This window comes from Chiloscyllium punctatum, chromosome 8 (genome assembly GCF_047496795.1).
Source record: "Chiloscyllium punctatum isolate Juve2018m chromosome 8, sChiPun1.3, whole genome shotgun sequence".
NCBI classification, from domain to species: Eukaryota; Metazoa; Chordata; class Chondrichthyes; order Orectolobiformes; family Hemiscylliidae; genus Chiloscyllium; species Chiloscyllium punctatum.
The window spans coordinates 114,566,345-114,582,677 of NC_092746.1; the positions used below are offsets into that span (position 1 = coordinate 114,566,345).

The following is a 16,333-nucleotide window of genomic DNA, read 5'->3' on the forward strand; positions in this document are numbered from 1 at the left end:
GATGTTCCTGTCTAACTAAATACCACTGTGTTCATTCTCTTAGTACATCTTTCATGTTGTTGAGGCGGTAATAAAGAATCTTGGACAATGGTTGTAAGACGGAATTCTGTGTTAGGTTGTTGACTGGTCTATGCTAGAACTCTCCCAATTTCGTGTAAATCTTCAGATGTAACTGAGGAATACTTTGCAACATCGACTCAGGATCCTGACTTGGAAATATATTGCTGTTCCTTCAGTGTCACTGGGTCAAAATTCTGGGATTCCCTCCCTAAGGGCATTTTGGGTCAACCTGTAGAACAAGGACTGTAGCAGTTTAAGAAGTCAGCTCACCACTACCTTTTCAAAAGCAACTAGAGACTGGCAGTAAATTCTGGCCAGCTAGCGACTCCCATATATCATGTGCATAAAAAAAAGTGCTTGAACAATCCACTTAGCAAAGTGAATTTTTAGCTACTGAGGAAATGTTGAAAATTGAAGATACTGTATTTGTCTTTTACCTGTCATATTGCAGAAAAGCCAATAGTCTTCATGAAATCCTTGGATGACATTATTGGAGAAGAAAGAGGAATGATCACCTTGGAATGTGAAGTATCAAAGCCCAAAGTCAATCCTATTTGGAAAAAGGATGATGTGATTCTTGGTTCAAGTGACAAATATGAATTACTGCATGCTGGAAAAACACTTTGTCTTGTAGTACATGACCTGAGTAAAAGTGACGCTGGATTGTATACTTGTGACATAGGCACCGACAGAGCAAGTGCTAAAGTTGCCATCCAAGGTATGCATTGCTATTGGATGTCTAGTGTAGCCTGACAAATAGTGAAAAACAAATGAAAGAAGATACTTGTATACCATTCTGCACTTTGAAGACGTAATAATGCTTTAATAGGAGTCTTGAGCAGTCTTTTTTCTGAGGTTGATGCCCCAAACAACAACTAAACCCTGTGTACAGAAATCAGAAAGGAGTTCCAGATCTTCAACAGGTGTGGATCTCTCAGAATTTCTTGGGATTCTTCAGAGTGGCCAATATGTTTTAAGTCACTATTATGTTTGGCTAGGTGTTCCAATCACACTGAGAAATATATTAATTTTCTTTGCTTTATCCAAAGAATGCCAATTTTTAAAGGTGCTTGGAGGAGTCCTTGCTGCACTTCAGATTCTCTTGCATTATAAAGCCTGAAATCTTAGAATCATAGCATGGTTAAAGCATCCAAGAAAGCTATGAAACCATACCCAATGGCTAGACCAGGAAAATAGCCACAAAAGTAGATTTAAGTCTTAGTCATACATATTATGGAGCCAAACATATTTCCAGAATATGTACTTGTATATTTCAGGAAAGACAAACCACATTTTTTTTGATTTTACACACAGCCTTTGTTTCTCTTCTTTGTTTCATTCCTTATGAACGCCCAGTGCATCTTGTGGTTATTTTCTTCTGATATTTTAAAAGAACATGACTTGTTCTTATCATGACCAGTCAATATATTAAAGTGCTTAAACAGTGTCAGAAATCACATGACATTAGGTTATAGTCCAGCAAGATTATTTGAAATCACAAGCTTTCAGAGTGCTGCTTCTTTGTCAGGTGCTTGTAACTTCAAATTAACCTGTTGGACTATAACCTAGTGTCATATGATTTCTGACCTTGTCCACTCCAGTTAAACACAGGCACCTCTACATCATGCTTAAACTTTGTGCAGGACACCAAAGATCATTTCCTTGTTCATCTTCCACATAGCATCATGGAATCTTGTGTATTCACCAAGCAAGTGGATGGTGTTTTATATATGATGGAAAACATGTACTGCACTAGTGTGTCAGGCTTTAATTTTCTGTTAAACTCCAGAGGGAACTTGAACCCAGACCTCATTTTTCAGAGGCAAGTATGCTTCCAACAAAGCCACAGCTGACATTGTGCCTGTGTAGCCTATCAATGTGAAGTAGAATCTAGCACTCTGTATTGTCATGTGCCTCCCATTGCAAAAATGGTCTCCCTAATGTACCTTTAGAACTCTACATTATGCACCTGTCAGATGACAAAGAAACATTTTGCCTACCAACAGATGTGAACATTATTATATCATCAAATCTGTTTGACAGTCCCTTTCAACGAATAAATCTATATTTGCAATGCTTAAGACTTGCATTAGAGTGTTACCTATTACAATCAAGAAGGATAATCAGAATTTGTGCAAAGCTTTGTTATAGCAGAATGCTTGTGAACACCAATGATCTGATAATATTTGCGAACTGCGCATATTCACCTTTAATTTTTTTTCAATCTACACATGGGTATACACATTAAAAAAGCAGATTTTTAAAAAATTTCCAAATATATCTAATTTAACTCTTTTTATATTAACTAATATATTCTTGCATTCAATTCTTTTCAATTTTAGGTTTTTAATAGCTATTTATCACTCTTTTCAAATGTATTTGAGATTCATCACTGCAAGTGTACGTGCTCCCAAGTGTCAGTAAGTGAAGCCTACGTAGCGTCCAACGTCTATCAGAACCCAACAATCAAGTTTAGCATTGGTACTCACTTTAAGTATCTACTTTGTTGCAGACTTGAACATTGGAATCACGAAGCGGCTAAAGAGCACCGAGATTAAAGAAGGTGAAAATGGATCTTTTGAATGCATACTTTCTCATGAAAGCATTGATGAGTATTACTGGACGGTAAATGGACTATTAGTAGAAGGCAATGAAAGATTTGAGACATTTAATACTGGTCGAAAATACATCCTTAATATTAAGGAGACCGCTCTTTCAGATGCTGGGGAAGTAATTTTCCACGTGCGAAATCTCAGTTCAAAAGCCTCATTAATAGTAAAAGGTATGATTAGTTTAAATCAACACTGATCTGAGTACTTAGTGACATTTTTATACATATTTCACAATTTGGAAATCTTATTGCCTAAGCAGATATCAGTGGATCAATATACAGTTGTTAATGCAGACGGGAACAATTATTTATACAAGCTGTATCTATATAAAAGCATTATCACAGCACAAACAATCACTAAACTATACTATAATATTCCATGGTTCAAGACACTAAAGTGCTCTTGCATATGTAAAAAAAAAATACATTTTAATTGCTGCCGACTTAATTTCACTGTGGAATTGTTTTTATTTAGCAAGATTAATGGGAGGTAGAAATGAATTGTTTTTTTTAGATTAGATTACTTAGATTTTAGATTAGATTACTTATAGTGTGGAAACAGGCCCTTCGGCCCAACAAGTCCACACCAACCCGCCGAAGCGCAACCCACCCACTAGTGTTGATTGCTAAAGAACTTTGAGCAGAACATGGTTTCTCTCTTTTAGTTTGAGTTCCAATTATCCTTTTCTTGTGGTGTGGAAGCATTACTTTACCTTACGTCATCTCAGCATGTTAGACCCACAGATCATTTAATTTAGGATTATTTTTAAGAGTTTAATTACCTAATGAGTGTCCACATTATTATGTGCTACCTAAACAATACAGACTACAAATAGGAAAGGATCACTTTTTTCATGAGGCACCAATCATACTGCTCAAGAAACAACTGCTAAGAGCTGCAGAAGAACTCTGCATTTATTTACACTGTCTTGCTCTATGTTTAAGATGGTGTAATTGATACATAATTATGTTCCATAAAAGCCTTGCATTGCAACAGTTGAATTGTAAGAAGATGAAAATCTGTGTTTATGTAGAAGAATGTAACATTTTTGTGTTTCAGAAAAACCAACAGAAATTACAAAGCAACTTAAGAACTTGGTAGTGATAGTAGGTGAAGAGATTGTATTGAGCTGTGAAACCTCTAAGCCTGATTCTTCAGTGAAGTGGTTTAAGGATGGCAAAAGAATTAGAAAGAGTCATACATATGAAATATCTCAGCAAGGAATTGTAAACAAATTGATAATTCATCAAGTCACGATGAAGGATTCTGGAGAGTATGCATGTGAAACAGAGACTTCTAAAACCAAAGCTACTGTCACTGTAAATGGTAATAACATGTCTTGATTTTCTCATTGTTCTCTGCTCTATTGTCATTAGCACCATGTGCATGTAACGTTCTCATTTTTTTGTATACAAATATAGTTATTAGGCTTATTTATAGTTATTTAGTTATTTTGTTGATAAGTATATTTGACCATAAGGCAATAAGACAAAGGAACAGGAGTAAGCCATTCAGCCATAGAGTCATAAAGTTGTACTGCACGAAAATAGACCCTTCGGTCCAACGTGTCCATGCTGACCAGATGTCCTAAATTAATCTAGTCCCATTTGCCAGTATTTGGCCCATATGTCTCTAAACCTTTCCTATCTATTAGATTAGATTAGATTAGATTACATTACAGTGTGGAAACAGGCCCTTTGGCCCAACAAGTCCACACCGACCCGCCGAAGCCATACCCCTACATTTACCCCTTACCCAACACTACGGGCAATTTAGCATGGCCAGTTCACCTGACCTGCACATCTTTGGACTGTGGGAGGAAACTGGAGCACCCGGAGGAAACCCACGCAATGTTCCCATCCAGATGCCTTTTAAATGTTATAGTTGTACCAGCCTCCTCCTCTTTTTCTGGCTGCTCGTTCCATGTATGCATCGCTCTCTGTGTAAAAAAGTTGCCTCTTAGGTCCCTTTTACATCTTTCCCCTCCCACTTTAAAACTGTGTGCGGTAGTTTTGGGCTCCTCTACTCTGGGAAAAGGATCCTAGCTATTCACCTTAACCATGCCCTGATGATTTTATAAACCTATATCAGGTCACCTGTCAGTCTCTGACGCTCCAAGGAAAATAGTCCCAGCCTATTCAGCCTCTCCCTATAGCTTGAACCCTCCAACTCTGGCAACAATCTTGTAAATCTTGAATGAATCCTTTCAAGTTTAACAACATCTTTCCTGTAGCAGGGAGATCAGAATTGAATGCAGTATTCTAAAAGTGGCCTAACCATTGTCCTATACAGCCGCAACATGACATCTCAACTCCTATACTCAATGCATTGACCAATAAAGGCAAGTGTACCAAATACTTGCTTCACTACCCTGTGTACCTGTGACTCCACTTCCAAGGAACTATGAACCTGCACCCCAAGGTCTCTTTGTTTGGCAACACTCCCCAGGACCTTACCATCAAGTCTGTTTCACCATTCAATGAGATCATGACTGATTTGATAATCCTCAACCTAATTTGTGTGCCTTTTCTCCATAATCCTTTATTTCTTTACTGAATAAAAATCTGTATATTTTGATTGTACTTTTGCAGCCTGAGGAGCCCTTTGTCTTGTGAGAGTAGAAATTGCCCTAACTGTAGGGGTAGGGGAATGATAGTCTGGTAATATTACAGGTAGAGCTCCTAATGCTCTGGAGTCCTGGATTCATATCCTACCATGAAAAAATTAAGAGAATAATTTGGAATTTAAAGTCTAGTAATGACCATAAAACCATTGTCAATTTTTGGGAATCCTCTTTAGGGAAGAAAACTGGTCCTTATCTGATCTGGCCTGCATGTGAGTCCAGACCCACAGTACTGTGGTTGACTCCTAACTGCCGTCTAGATAATTAAGGATGGGCAATAAATGCTGACCTAGCAAGCAATGCCCACATTCCATGAATGAGTTAAAAAAATCCTTGAAAGTTCTCTGAGACCTATATGTGACTTTTCTATATTCTTTCCAGAGATGGCAAACCGATTTACCAAAGAGTTACATGACATAAAAACTGAAGAAAAAGGAACTGCTGTTTTTGAATGTGAAACGGAACAGCCAGCACAAAAGGTTGTCTGGAGAAAGGGAATGGCCGAAATCAAACCAAACAAAAAATATGAATTGAACCAGGATGGCAATTTACTAAGCCTTACAATTAATCATCTCGAGAAGATTGACTGTGACCACTACACTTGTGACATTGGTAATGCACAATCAAGAGCTCACCTGACAGTTACAGGTTTGGATCATTTCTGTTGCATAACTAGCTTTGTGTTTGCTGATGCTGTTTATAGTGTAAACTCTGATTTTATGAGTTCCTTTATATAGCAGCCATGTATTCTCAATCTAATAATAATATCATTGAGTTAATACAGGAACTCATATTCTTGTAGAAAAACATTCAACCACATATAACTGCTTTATTGGCTGAATTACGTTATTCACTTTAATTTATTATTTCATAATTCTCTAATAATTATTATTAATTAAAATCTCATAATTATTTAGAAGAGAAAATGATGAATTGCTATTTACTTAATGTTTAAAGATATGTATTGATTGCCTTTCAATTTTATTGGTAGTAAATAGCTGAAATCTGAGATTGAATGATGTGCATCATCATAATTTTGCCTGACTAATAGAGGTAATTATACATTTGAGAGTAACGCTAGTGCTGGGGAGTTAAGTGTTCATGATTTTAAGATAGATTCTGTCCAGCTGATTCTTGAATATTTTAATATTTTTTCATGAATGACACAAACATTTCCCAAATGCAGATAAAATCATAAGATTGTTTCTTTTTTAGAAATTTTGCTTTGTGATTTCTCCTGTTTCTCCAAAGGAACAAACTTAACTTGATAAATTCTGAAATAATGAATTAATTATGGAATTATAGCCACCTAATTATTTTTTAATGAGAATTTTAGTGTTATTGCCTATCACACAACACCAGGTTATAGTCCAAACTGTACTTGCAGAATTACATTTTACTTTGCACAAAAACTGCATGAATCCATGTAAGATTGTAGAATCAGTCTGACCATTGTGGCACAGACAATCTCATACAGGGAAGCTCACTCCTTCAATACATTATCTGGGCCAATGTGACACCAATTGTTAAAGTTCACTTGAGAATATAACTTTTAAAAAAGTTTTGTGGTTTACATATGAAAGAAATGAAACCAACATGGCCATTCTAACATATAAGAGACATAATAAATAATCCAGGTCTTTTTCAATATATAATTTCAGTTACATCACACTGTTAAGCTTTTGCTATAAATTCTGTGTCTTACAATTTTCGAAAGCTCGTGCTTCCAATTAAACCTGTTGGACTATAACCTGGTGTTGTGCGATTTTTAACTTTGGATTTGTCAAGTAATCTAATTGTTAACTTTATTTCTCCTCATCTTGTTCACTTACATCTAACGTTAATTTTCATTACTTTTGATCTAATCAAGCCTTCCTTGATTTTGTGAAATGGTTGTGTGTGGAGTAAGACAACAAAGATCATAGTACTAATTTAGAAACTCTGGGTCTGATTTTTGTCTCTCTACTTCCCTGATATTTCTATGAAGTAATAACAACTCTAAAGCCATAAATGGAATCTTGGCATTGTCTTTGATTTTTTTTCTCCCATTTTTGACGAAGTCACCAACTGAGGCTTCCACAGCATCAACCTCATTACTCCAGGCAAATCAGGATCTTATGACATATGTAGAATCACAATACAACTTTGAAGGATAAATATGCAGCATCCTGTTCATCCTAGAGACATGGATATGAGATGATTTGTTTCATCTTTCCCACTCTTTGTGTGAATTTATATTGCATGAAAGGAAAACATGTTAAGCAGCTAAAATTCTGAAGGATGGTGTGCAGTTCTGGAATTCACATGAAAGGCAGGATATGACTCTACTGGAGATAGTGCTTGGAAGATTTACCAGGATGTTGCCTGGCTGCAAAATTTGAAGAGAGATTTGATAAACTGCAGATGCTAGAAACTGGACTGAAAACAACAAAAAATCCATGGAGAGAGACCAAGCCAACATCTAGACTTGAAATGTTAGATTGTTCTCTCTCCATGGATACTGACTGATCTGCTGTGATCTCCACATATTATTTCCTGTTGCAGTTGGTTGTTTGTCTACAGCACCAACAATTATGACAGTCCGTATCTTTTTTTATCTTGAAATGTGTCAAGGATACAAGGAAGATTTACTGAATCTTCCATTTTGCTGTTCATAACTGTTCCCACTACCACCTTCAGTGACATGCAATGGCCATGCAACCTTCTGAATTGGTGCGAACCCAATATAGAGTTTCCGCAAGTAGGCAGCCTGTCTCCCCAATATAGAGGTTCCTACTTGCGCCTACAGGCTGCCTACTTGCGGTCCTCACCTACCACCCGACAAACCTCCATATACATCGTATCATCTGTCGTCATTTCCGCCATCTCCAAATGGAACCCACCACCAGGGATATATTTCCCTCCCCTCCCCTATCAGCGTTCCAAAAAGACCACTCCCTCCGTGACTCCCTCGTCAGGTCCACACCCCTCACCAACCCAACCTCCACTCCCGGCACCTTCCCCTGCAACCGCAAGAAATGCAAAACTTGCGCCCACACCTCCCCCCTTACTTCCCTCCAAGGCCCCAAGGGATCCTTCCATATCCAGCACAAATTCCTCTGCATCTCCACACACATCATTTAGTGCACCCGCTGCACCCGATGTGGCCTCCTCTATATTGGAGAGACAGGCCGCCTACTTGCGGAACATTTCAGAGAACACCTCTGGGACACCCGGACCAATCAACCCAACCACCCCGTGGCTCAACACTTCAACTCCCCCTCCCATTCCACCAAGGACATGCAGGTCCTTGGACTCCTCCATCGCCAGACCATAGCAACACGACAGTTGGAGGAAGAGCGCCTCATCTTCTGCCTAGGAACCCTCCAACGACAAGGGCTGAACTCGGATTTCTCCAGTTTCCTCATTTCCCCTCCCCCACCTTGTCTCAGTCAAATCCCTCGAACTCAGCACCGCCTTCCTAACCTGCAATCTTCTTCCTGACCTCTCCGCCCCCACCCCCACCCCCACTCCGGCCTATCACCCTCACCTTGACCTCCTTCCGAACGCATTTCGAACGTCCCTCCCCCAAGTCCCTCCTCCCTACCTTTTATCTTAGCCTGCTGGACACACTTTCCTCACTCCTGAAGAAGGGCTCATGACTGAAATGTCGATTCTCCTGCTCCTTGGATGCTGCCTGACCTGCTGCGCTTTTCCAGCAACACATCTTCAGCTCTGATCACCAGCATCTGCAGTCCTCACTTTCCCCTCCTATATTCAATACTCTGACCAATAAAGGAAAGCATACCAAATGCCTTCTTCACTATCCTATCTACCTGAAATCTACTTTCAACGAACTATGAACCTGCACTCCAAGGTCTCTTTGTTCAGCAACACTCCCTTGGACCTTGCCATTAAGTGTATAAATCATGCTTGTCCTGGGTTCAATTCCCGCCTCAGGCGACTTACTGTGTGGAGTTTGCACGTTCTCCCCGTGTCTGCGTGGGTTTCCTCCGGGTGCTCCGGTTTCCTCCCATAGTCCAAAGATGTGCAGGTTAGGTGAATTGGCCATGCTAAATTGCCCGTAGTGTTAGGTAACGGGTCGATGTAGATGTAGATGTAGGAGTATGGGTGGGTACGCTTCGGCGGGGCAGTGTGGACTTGTTGGGCCGAAGGGCCTGTTTCCACACTGTAAGTAATCTAATCTAATCTAATCAAATACCTTGAATTCTGGAACAGTACCAGAGAACAGGAAAACTGCCAATGTGACAACCCTATTCAAAATGGGAAGGAAGAAAAAACAGATAATTGTAGGCCAATTCGCCTGACGTTTATTGTTGGGAAAATGTTGGAATCAATTATTAAGCAAATAATAGCAAATTTGGAAAATCAATTTAATCTAGAAGCATGGCTTCAGGAAAGGGAAACTATATCATACTAATCTCTGAGAGAAGTTTGGGGGAGACTTAATGAGATCAGATAAAGGGGAAACAGGAGATGTATTTGGATTTGAAGAATACATTTGATTGTGTCATAAGATAAGAGTACATGGATTTGGAGGGAGCATATTGGTATTGATAGAGAATTGGCAAATTGGTTGGAAACAACATGTGCAGAAGGGTTTTTTTTCTGGTCGGTGACCTGTAACCCTTGGGGTTCTACAGGAACAGTTCTGGGATTGCATCAGTTTAGAATATGACACAATGTGCACATGGTACAAAAATCAGTAGAAAGGCAAATTGAGAGAGGGATACAGATAGTTTACAGAGAGATATTAATAGGTTAGGAAATGTAGAAACGTAGAAAATAGGTGCAGGAATAGGCCATTCAGCTCTTGAAGCATTCACCACAATTCAATATGATCATGGCTGATCATGTAATCTCAGTATCCCATTCTGGCTTTCTCTCCATACCCTTGATCCTTTAGTTGGAAGGGCCATGTCTAACTCCCTCTTGAATATATCTAATGAACTAGCCCCATCAGCTTCATATGGAGAGAATGCCACAGATTCACAACTCTGAGTGAAGAATTTCTTCCTCATCTCAGTCCTGAATGGCTTCCCCCTTATTCTTTGACTGAGGGCAAAATGTTGGTAAGTAGAGTACAATGTGGGAAAATGCGAAGTTCATTTTAGAAGGGAGAACAAGAGAACAGTACTGTTTGAATGGAGATGAACTGTGGAAAGTTGCATAACAAAGTGCCTTGGAGGTACTTGGGATCATAGAATTTTACAATGCAAACAATGTTTGACCCATCGTGTCTGCATCAGCTTCCAAAAAACGCACCCATCTTATTCTGTGCTCCAGCCCTGTCTGTATCCTCTAAATTCACCACTTGCAAATATATATCCAGTTCCCTATTGAAACCTCATGTGGAATCTGCCTTCACTAGTACCCCAGGCAACACATTGCAAATCCTAATGACACGTAACAACTCTCTGAGTAAAGATGTTTCTCCACATCTCACTTCTAGCTCTGTAACAGACAGTCTTGAAATTGATGGTATACCATCTAGTGGAAACAGAATATCCTTCTTTAGTCTGTTAGAATTGTTCTCTAGTTATAGGATCCTATAAGCCTTCTTAACAACTGTTTCAACTTGCCTGGCCACCTTCAGAAAATTATGTACATGAACCTCAAGATCCCTGTGAAAAATCACACAACACCAAGTTATTTGGAAGCACTAGCCTTTGGGGTGCTCTTCTAGCATAAGCTCTTCATCAGGAATGAGCTTGTCTTGAAATGCCAACACTCCTGCTCCTTGGATGCTGCCGGACTGGATGTGCTTTTTCAGCACCACACTTTTTGACTCTGATCTCCAGCATCTGCAGTCCTCACTTTTTCCTTTAAGAGTAGGGAAGTCTTACTGTCATTGTAAAAGGTGCTGGTGACATAACATCTGGAGTACTATGAGCAGCTTTGATCCCCTTATTTAAGGAAGGTTGCTGTTTCATTTGAGGCAGTTCAAGGAGGGTTCATTAGGATAATCCCTCTTATGGAAGGATTGTCTTATGAGCAAACATCAAACAGATTGGGACTCTATTCATTGGCATTTAGAAAAATGAGAGGTGAAATATGTAGGATTGATAAGAGGCTTGACAGGGTAAATATTGAGAGGATGTTTTACCTCGTGGGGAGAGTCTAGGACTAGAGGACATTGTCATAGAATAAAGGGGCATCAATTTTAGACTGAGATGTAAAGGAATTTCTTCTTCCAGAGAGTTGTGAGTCTTCAGATCTCGTTGCCACAGAGAGCTATGCAGGCAGAGTCCTCTTGTATATTTAAGGCTGAGATAGATAGATTCTCAGTCACTGGTGTCGAAAGGTTATGTAGAAAGGGCAGGAAAGTGGATGTGAGAATCATTGGATCAATGATATCCTCATCAATGGAGGTGCGGGCTTCAGAGGACAAGTGGCCTTCTCCTGTTCCTATTTCATATGGTCTTATTTTTTTCCTCCCTAGGTTTTCTTTTGCAGCACCCAGGGCTGTTCCTTTACCATGGTATTCATTAGCAGCATTCTCAGCTGATGAGATCACTGAATGTATAGTGTCCCTTCTCTGGTGACAATCCATTCCTAGAATTATGTCATGATAAAAGTGAGTCAGTCAATGAATAGGAGGCTAAAGAGTTCTGAAATTCAACCTGAAGGTAGATTAATTTGTCAGGTACTATGAAGAAACATCGAAAAGCATCATTGTTAGAGTAATGGCACTGGCAGGTTTTGGACATGGCAGCAGTAGGAGAGGTGGTAAAGAATATTACAATGATTGCAGAAGAAATGAAAATAGAGAATAAAAACCAAAATAACTGCAGGTGCTGTAAACCAGAAACAAAAACAGATGCTGGATAAACTCAACAGGTCTGGCACCATCTGTGAAGAGAAGTTAGAGTTAACGTTTTGGGTCCAATGATTGCTAGGAAAATATTGGTTTATATGCAGAAAATAGGGCAGGGGAGGGAGTAAGGAGTAAATGATAGGTTCGGATAGAGCCCAAAGAGAGAGAAGACAGTTGGACAGCCAAAGGAGTGGATAACGATGTAGCTGGAGAGTGAATAGCTGTTAATGGAGACTGTTAGTGGCTAACAAAAGATAGTGCGTGATGGCAGAATATGTGCTAAGAAGGTAAAAACAAGGACTGCAGATGCTGGAAACCAGAGTCTAGATTAGAGTGGTGCTGGAAAAGCACAGCAAGTCAGGCAGCATTCGAGGAGCAGGAAAATCGACGTTTCGGGCAAATGCCCTTCATCAGGAATAGAGCTATTCCTGATGAAGAGCTTTTGCCCGAAACGTCAATTTTCCTGCTCCTCGGATGTTGCCTGACCTGCTGTGCTTTTCCAGCACCACTCTAATCTAGACTATGTGATAAGAAGGCCTGGTGTGTAGTGTTAGAAAATAGAGAAGTAGGTTTTGATATATAGCCAAGTGTTGATTGGCAGAGGTGATAACTGACAAAAATACTGCAATAGTCTTACCACAGCATCCCTTGAACTTCTTTCTTCAGCAAAACTCTAAGCATTCATTCATAGCCATTTTTCTAATATTCTGGCAGGACATCTCTATTCTATTTGCTGGTTATAGTACAGTTCTTCTTGTGGACATTTCCTTTTTACCAACACAGAAACAGGTTTCAGTTCAGTTCCAAAATGAACATCGCCCTTATTTATACAAGATCCAGACTGACCACGAGAAATACATATTGATAACAGCTCAAAGTTTCTTCCCACTCTTTCAAGAATGAGAATGTACAGCATAGACTCTGCCCATTGAAAGGATTTGTGCAGAAATAGTGCCATGGCCTTCCTGCCCACTTGAAGTCAATTTTAGTTGTGAATTAAATTCCCCCCATATCCCCCATTTAAATAGTATTATCTCTTCCAAATAACAAGTTGCATGCTGACACATAAAATTCCAGCTAACTTCACTCATGAGGATAATGTTGTGCTGTATCCTCATATTGATTGAAAATTGAGTTGAAACTCGTTTTACTAATAGCATAGAAGAGAAATATTCAACATATTAGTTTGGGCTGCAAATAAATTTAGATCTTAAAAAGAAGAGTTCTAACCTCCATCTGGTGCCCTTACAAAGGATCGAAGTATGCAATTCATTGTACTAATTGCAGGTCAAAAAATTCAAATAATTGGAGACCTTGAAGATGTCGAAGCCCTTGAAGGTGAATCAGCAACATTTAAATGCAAAATATCACCAACGGATTATAGCAACGTTCAGTGGTTCCTGGATAAAACACCTCTACATGCCAATGATGTGAATGAAATTAAAACACAAGAGGATGGCTATCACATTTTGACAGTTAAAAAACTTTCAGTGAAAGATTCTGGTAATATAACTTTTGAAGCTGGAGATAAGAAAACTTCTGCTGCACTAACAGTGAAAGGTAAATGTTTAATTAAAAATTTCTTATAGAAATGCCTATGAAAGTTACCTGTAGGTGTGCAAAATCCTGTCTGACAGAATATTCCACAATTATTGAATTGTGGCCTTTTTTACAGTGACAGAGGAAATTAAGACATTTAAGTACAATATTCGAGGTATGCAAGTAGCTTCTTCCATAATATACAAGATTGGGTATTAATGCGACCACATGGAAAGTGATTTCAATGATTGGTGGTCAGTGATATTTGTCCAAGATCATAACTACAAGAGTTCCTCAGAATGGTGTCCTTGGCCTAGCCCTAAACTGCATCATTAGTGACCTTACCTCTATTAAAAAGGTCAGAGGTGGGATATTTGCTGATGATATCAGATTACTCAGAACCATTTGCAACTCCTCAGATAAATAAATAACCTAAGTCCATTCAGAGCAAGCCCTGGAGAGCATTCGGGCGTTGGCTGATAAATGGCAATTAACATGCACCCCACACCAGTATTAGGCAGTGAACATTTATAACAAGAGAGAATCAAATCACCTGACCTGACTTACATTGATATGATCATAACTGAATCCCCCCACTTTACACTTTACCAGAGGCCTAACACGATCAGTCATATAATTGACTGGGAATTCTGCAGTGAATGACACTCCAAAGCCTATTCACTATCTACAAGACATGAGTTGTGGGCGCAGCTCCAATGACACTCCAGAAGTTAGAAGTTAGGACAAAGCAGCATGAATTGTCATTACTCCTAAGCTGAATTTAGGACAAACTTAGGACTCTTTCGAAACTTGTTTGATTGTAGAAATATTTGGTTGCTTTAAGTTATCTCATCGTCAAAAAGTGTGGCGCTAGAAAAGAACAGCAGGTCAGGCAGCATCCGAGGAGCAGGTGAGTCGACGTTTCGGGCATAAGCCGTTCGTCAGGAAGGGATAATGCCCAAAACATCAACTCTCCTGCTCCTCGAATGCTGCCTGACCTGCTTTACTTTTCCTGTGCCACAAGTTTTGACTCTGATCTCCAGCATCTGAAGTCCTCACTTTCTTTAAATTACCTCACAGTCAATTATAATTATTTGAGCTGGTTATCCAATGCATTCATAAGAATCAAAATATTGGTTACTTCATCTATTAGTTGATGTGTCATGAAAAGTCATGTTTGATCCCACTTTGTTGAAGAGAAGCTATTAGATACGTTTCAAATTGAACTGTGGTCATACTATCTTAGAAAATTCATAGGGATTGTTGATGAGAAGTGGGGGCTACCTTGGCATGGAAGATAGGAGAAGCCACAGAGGTTGTTTGTTGAGGAGGCAAGGGGCTTATGTGGATATTGAGAGATTGAGAGGGATGATGTCTGGGGGAGAGCCTTTCTGTTTTTATTGTAACTAAGGTAAATTCCCAAAGCACTAATGTGGACTTAGAGTCAGAGTGTCATACAGCATGGAAACAACCCCTTGGTCCGAGTCCATGCTAAATGTAATCGCAAACTAAACCAGTCCCACTTATTGAATAAAAACTGAAAGAACTACAGATGCTGTCAATCAGAAACAAAAGCAGAAGTTGCTGGAAAAGCTCAGCTGGTCCGGCAGCATCTATGAAGAGAAATCAAAGTTAACATTTTGGGTCGAGTGACTCTTCCACAGAGCTGATGGTAGCAAGGAAAATGCCAGTTTACATGCAGCAGCTAGGGCTGAGGAAAAGGTAAGGAGTAAATGAAAGCCCTTGTCCATTCCTGATGAAGGGCTTTTGCCCAAAACGTCGATTTTTGTGCTCCTCGGATGCTGCCTGACCTGCTGTGCTTTTCCAGCACCTGCAGTCCTCACTTTTGCCGAGACAAAAGAGAGTACATAGCTAATAATGGAGACTGTTAGTGGCTAACAATAGGTAGTGTGTAATAGCAGACTACATGATAATAAGGCCAAGTGTGTGTGGAAGGGAGCTAGGATATGGGGAAGTTTAGGCCTTGGAAGTATTGAATTCGATATGAGTCCGGGGGGGGGCTGCAGGGTCCCCAAGTGGAAGATGAGGTGGTATTCTCGCAGCTTCACTGGAGCACTGCAAAAAGTCTGAGACAGAGATGTTGGCCAGGAAACAAGGTAGAGTGTTCCTGAAGAAGGGCTCATGACCGAAACGTTGATTCTCCTGCACCTTGGATGCTGCCTGACCTGCTGTGCTTTTCCAGCAACACATTTTCAGCTCTGATCTCCAGCATCTGCAGTCCTCACTTTCTCCTAGAGTGTTAAAGTGGCAGGCACCTGGAAGCTCATGGTCTTTTTTTGCGGGCAGAATATAAATGTTCTGTGAAGCGGTTATCCAGTCTATGCTTTGTTTCCCCAATGTCAAGGAAACCACATTGTGAGCAGCAAATGCAGTAGACTAGATCCCTGGACCTTCGGAGGTTGAGGGGTGACTTCGTGGAGGTTTATAAAATCATGAGAGCATCAGTTTAGGGTGAATAGACAAGGTCTTTTCCCTGGGGTAGTGGAGTCCTGAATGAGAGGGCACCAATTTAGGGAGAGAGGGGAAAAAATGTAAAAGGTACCTAAGGGGCAACGTTTTCACACACATGGTGGTGTGTTTGGAATGAGCTGCCAGACGAAATGGTGGAGGTTGGTACAATTACAACCTTTAAAAGGCATCTGGATGGGTATATGAATAGAA

General features: G+C 39.8%; 1 protein-coding gene across 2 annotated transcripts in view; it reads left to right on the plus strand.

Moving 5' to 3' along the window:
* The window catches only part of obscnb (obscurin, cytoskeletal calmodulin and titin-interacting RhoGEF b), an 802,448-nt gene that overhangs the window by 220,278 nt on the left and 565,837 nt on the right, over nt 1–16,333 (plus strand). For both annotated transcript variants that reach the window (XM_072576281.1, XM_072576282.1), the window contains 5 exons: nt 512–778; nt 2,573–2,842; nt 3,732–3,998; nt 5,677–5,943; nt 13,400–13,672. In XM_072576281.1, coding sequence (XP_072432382.1) covers nt 512–778; nt 2,573–2,842; nt 3,732–3,998; nt 5,677–5,943; nt 13,400–13,672 — 1,344 coding nt within the window. The remainder of the gene's footprint in view (nt 1–511; nt 779–2,572; nt 2,843–3,731; nt 3,999–5,676; nt 5,944–13,399; nt 13,673–16,333) is intronic.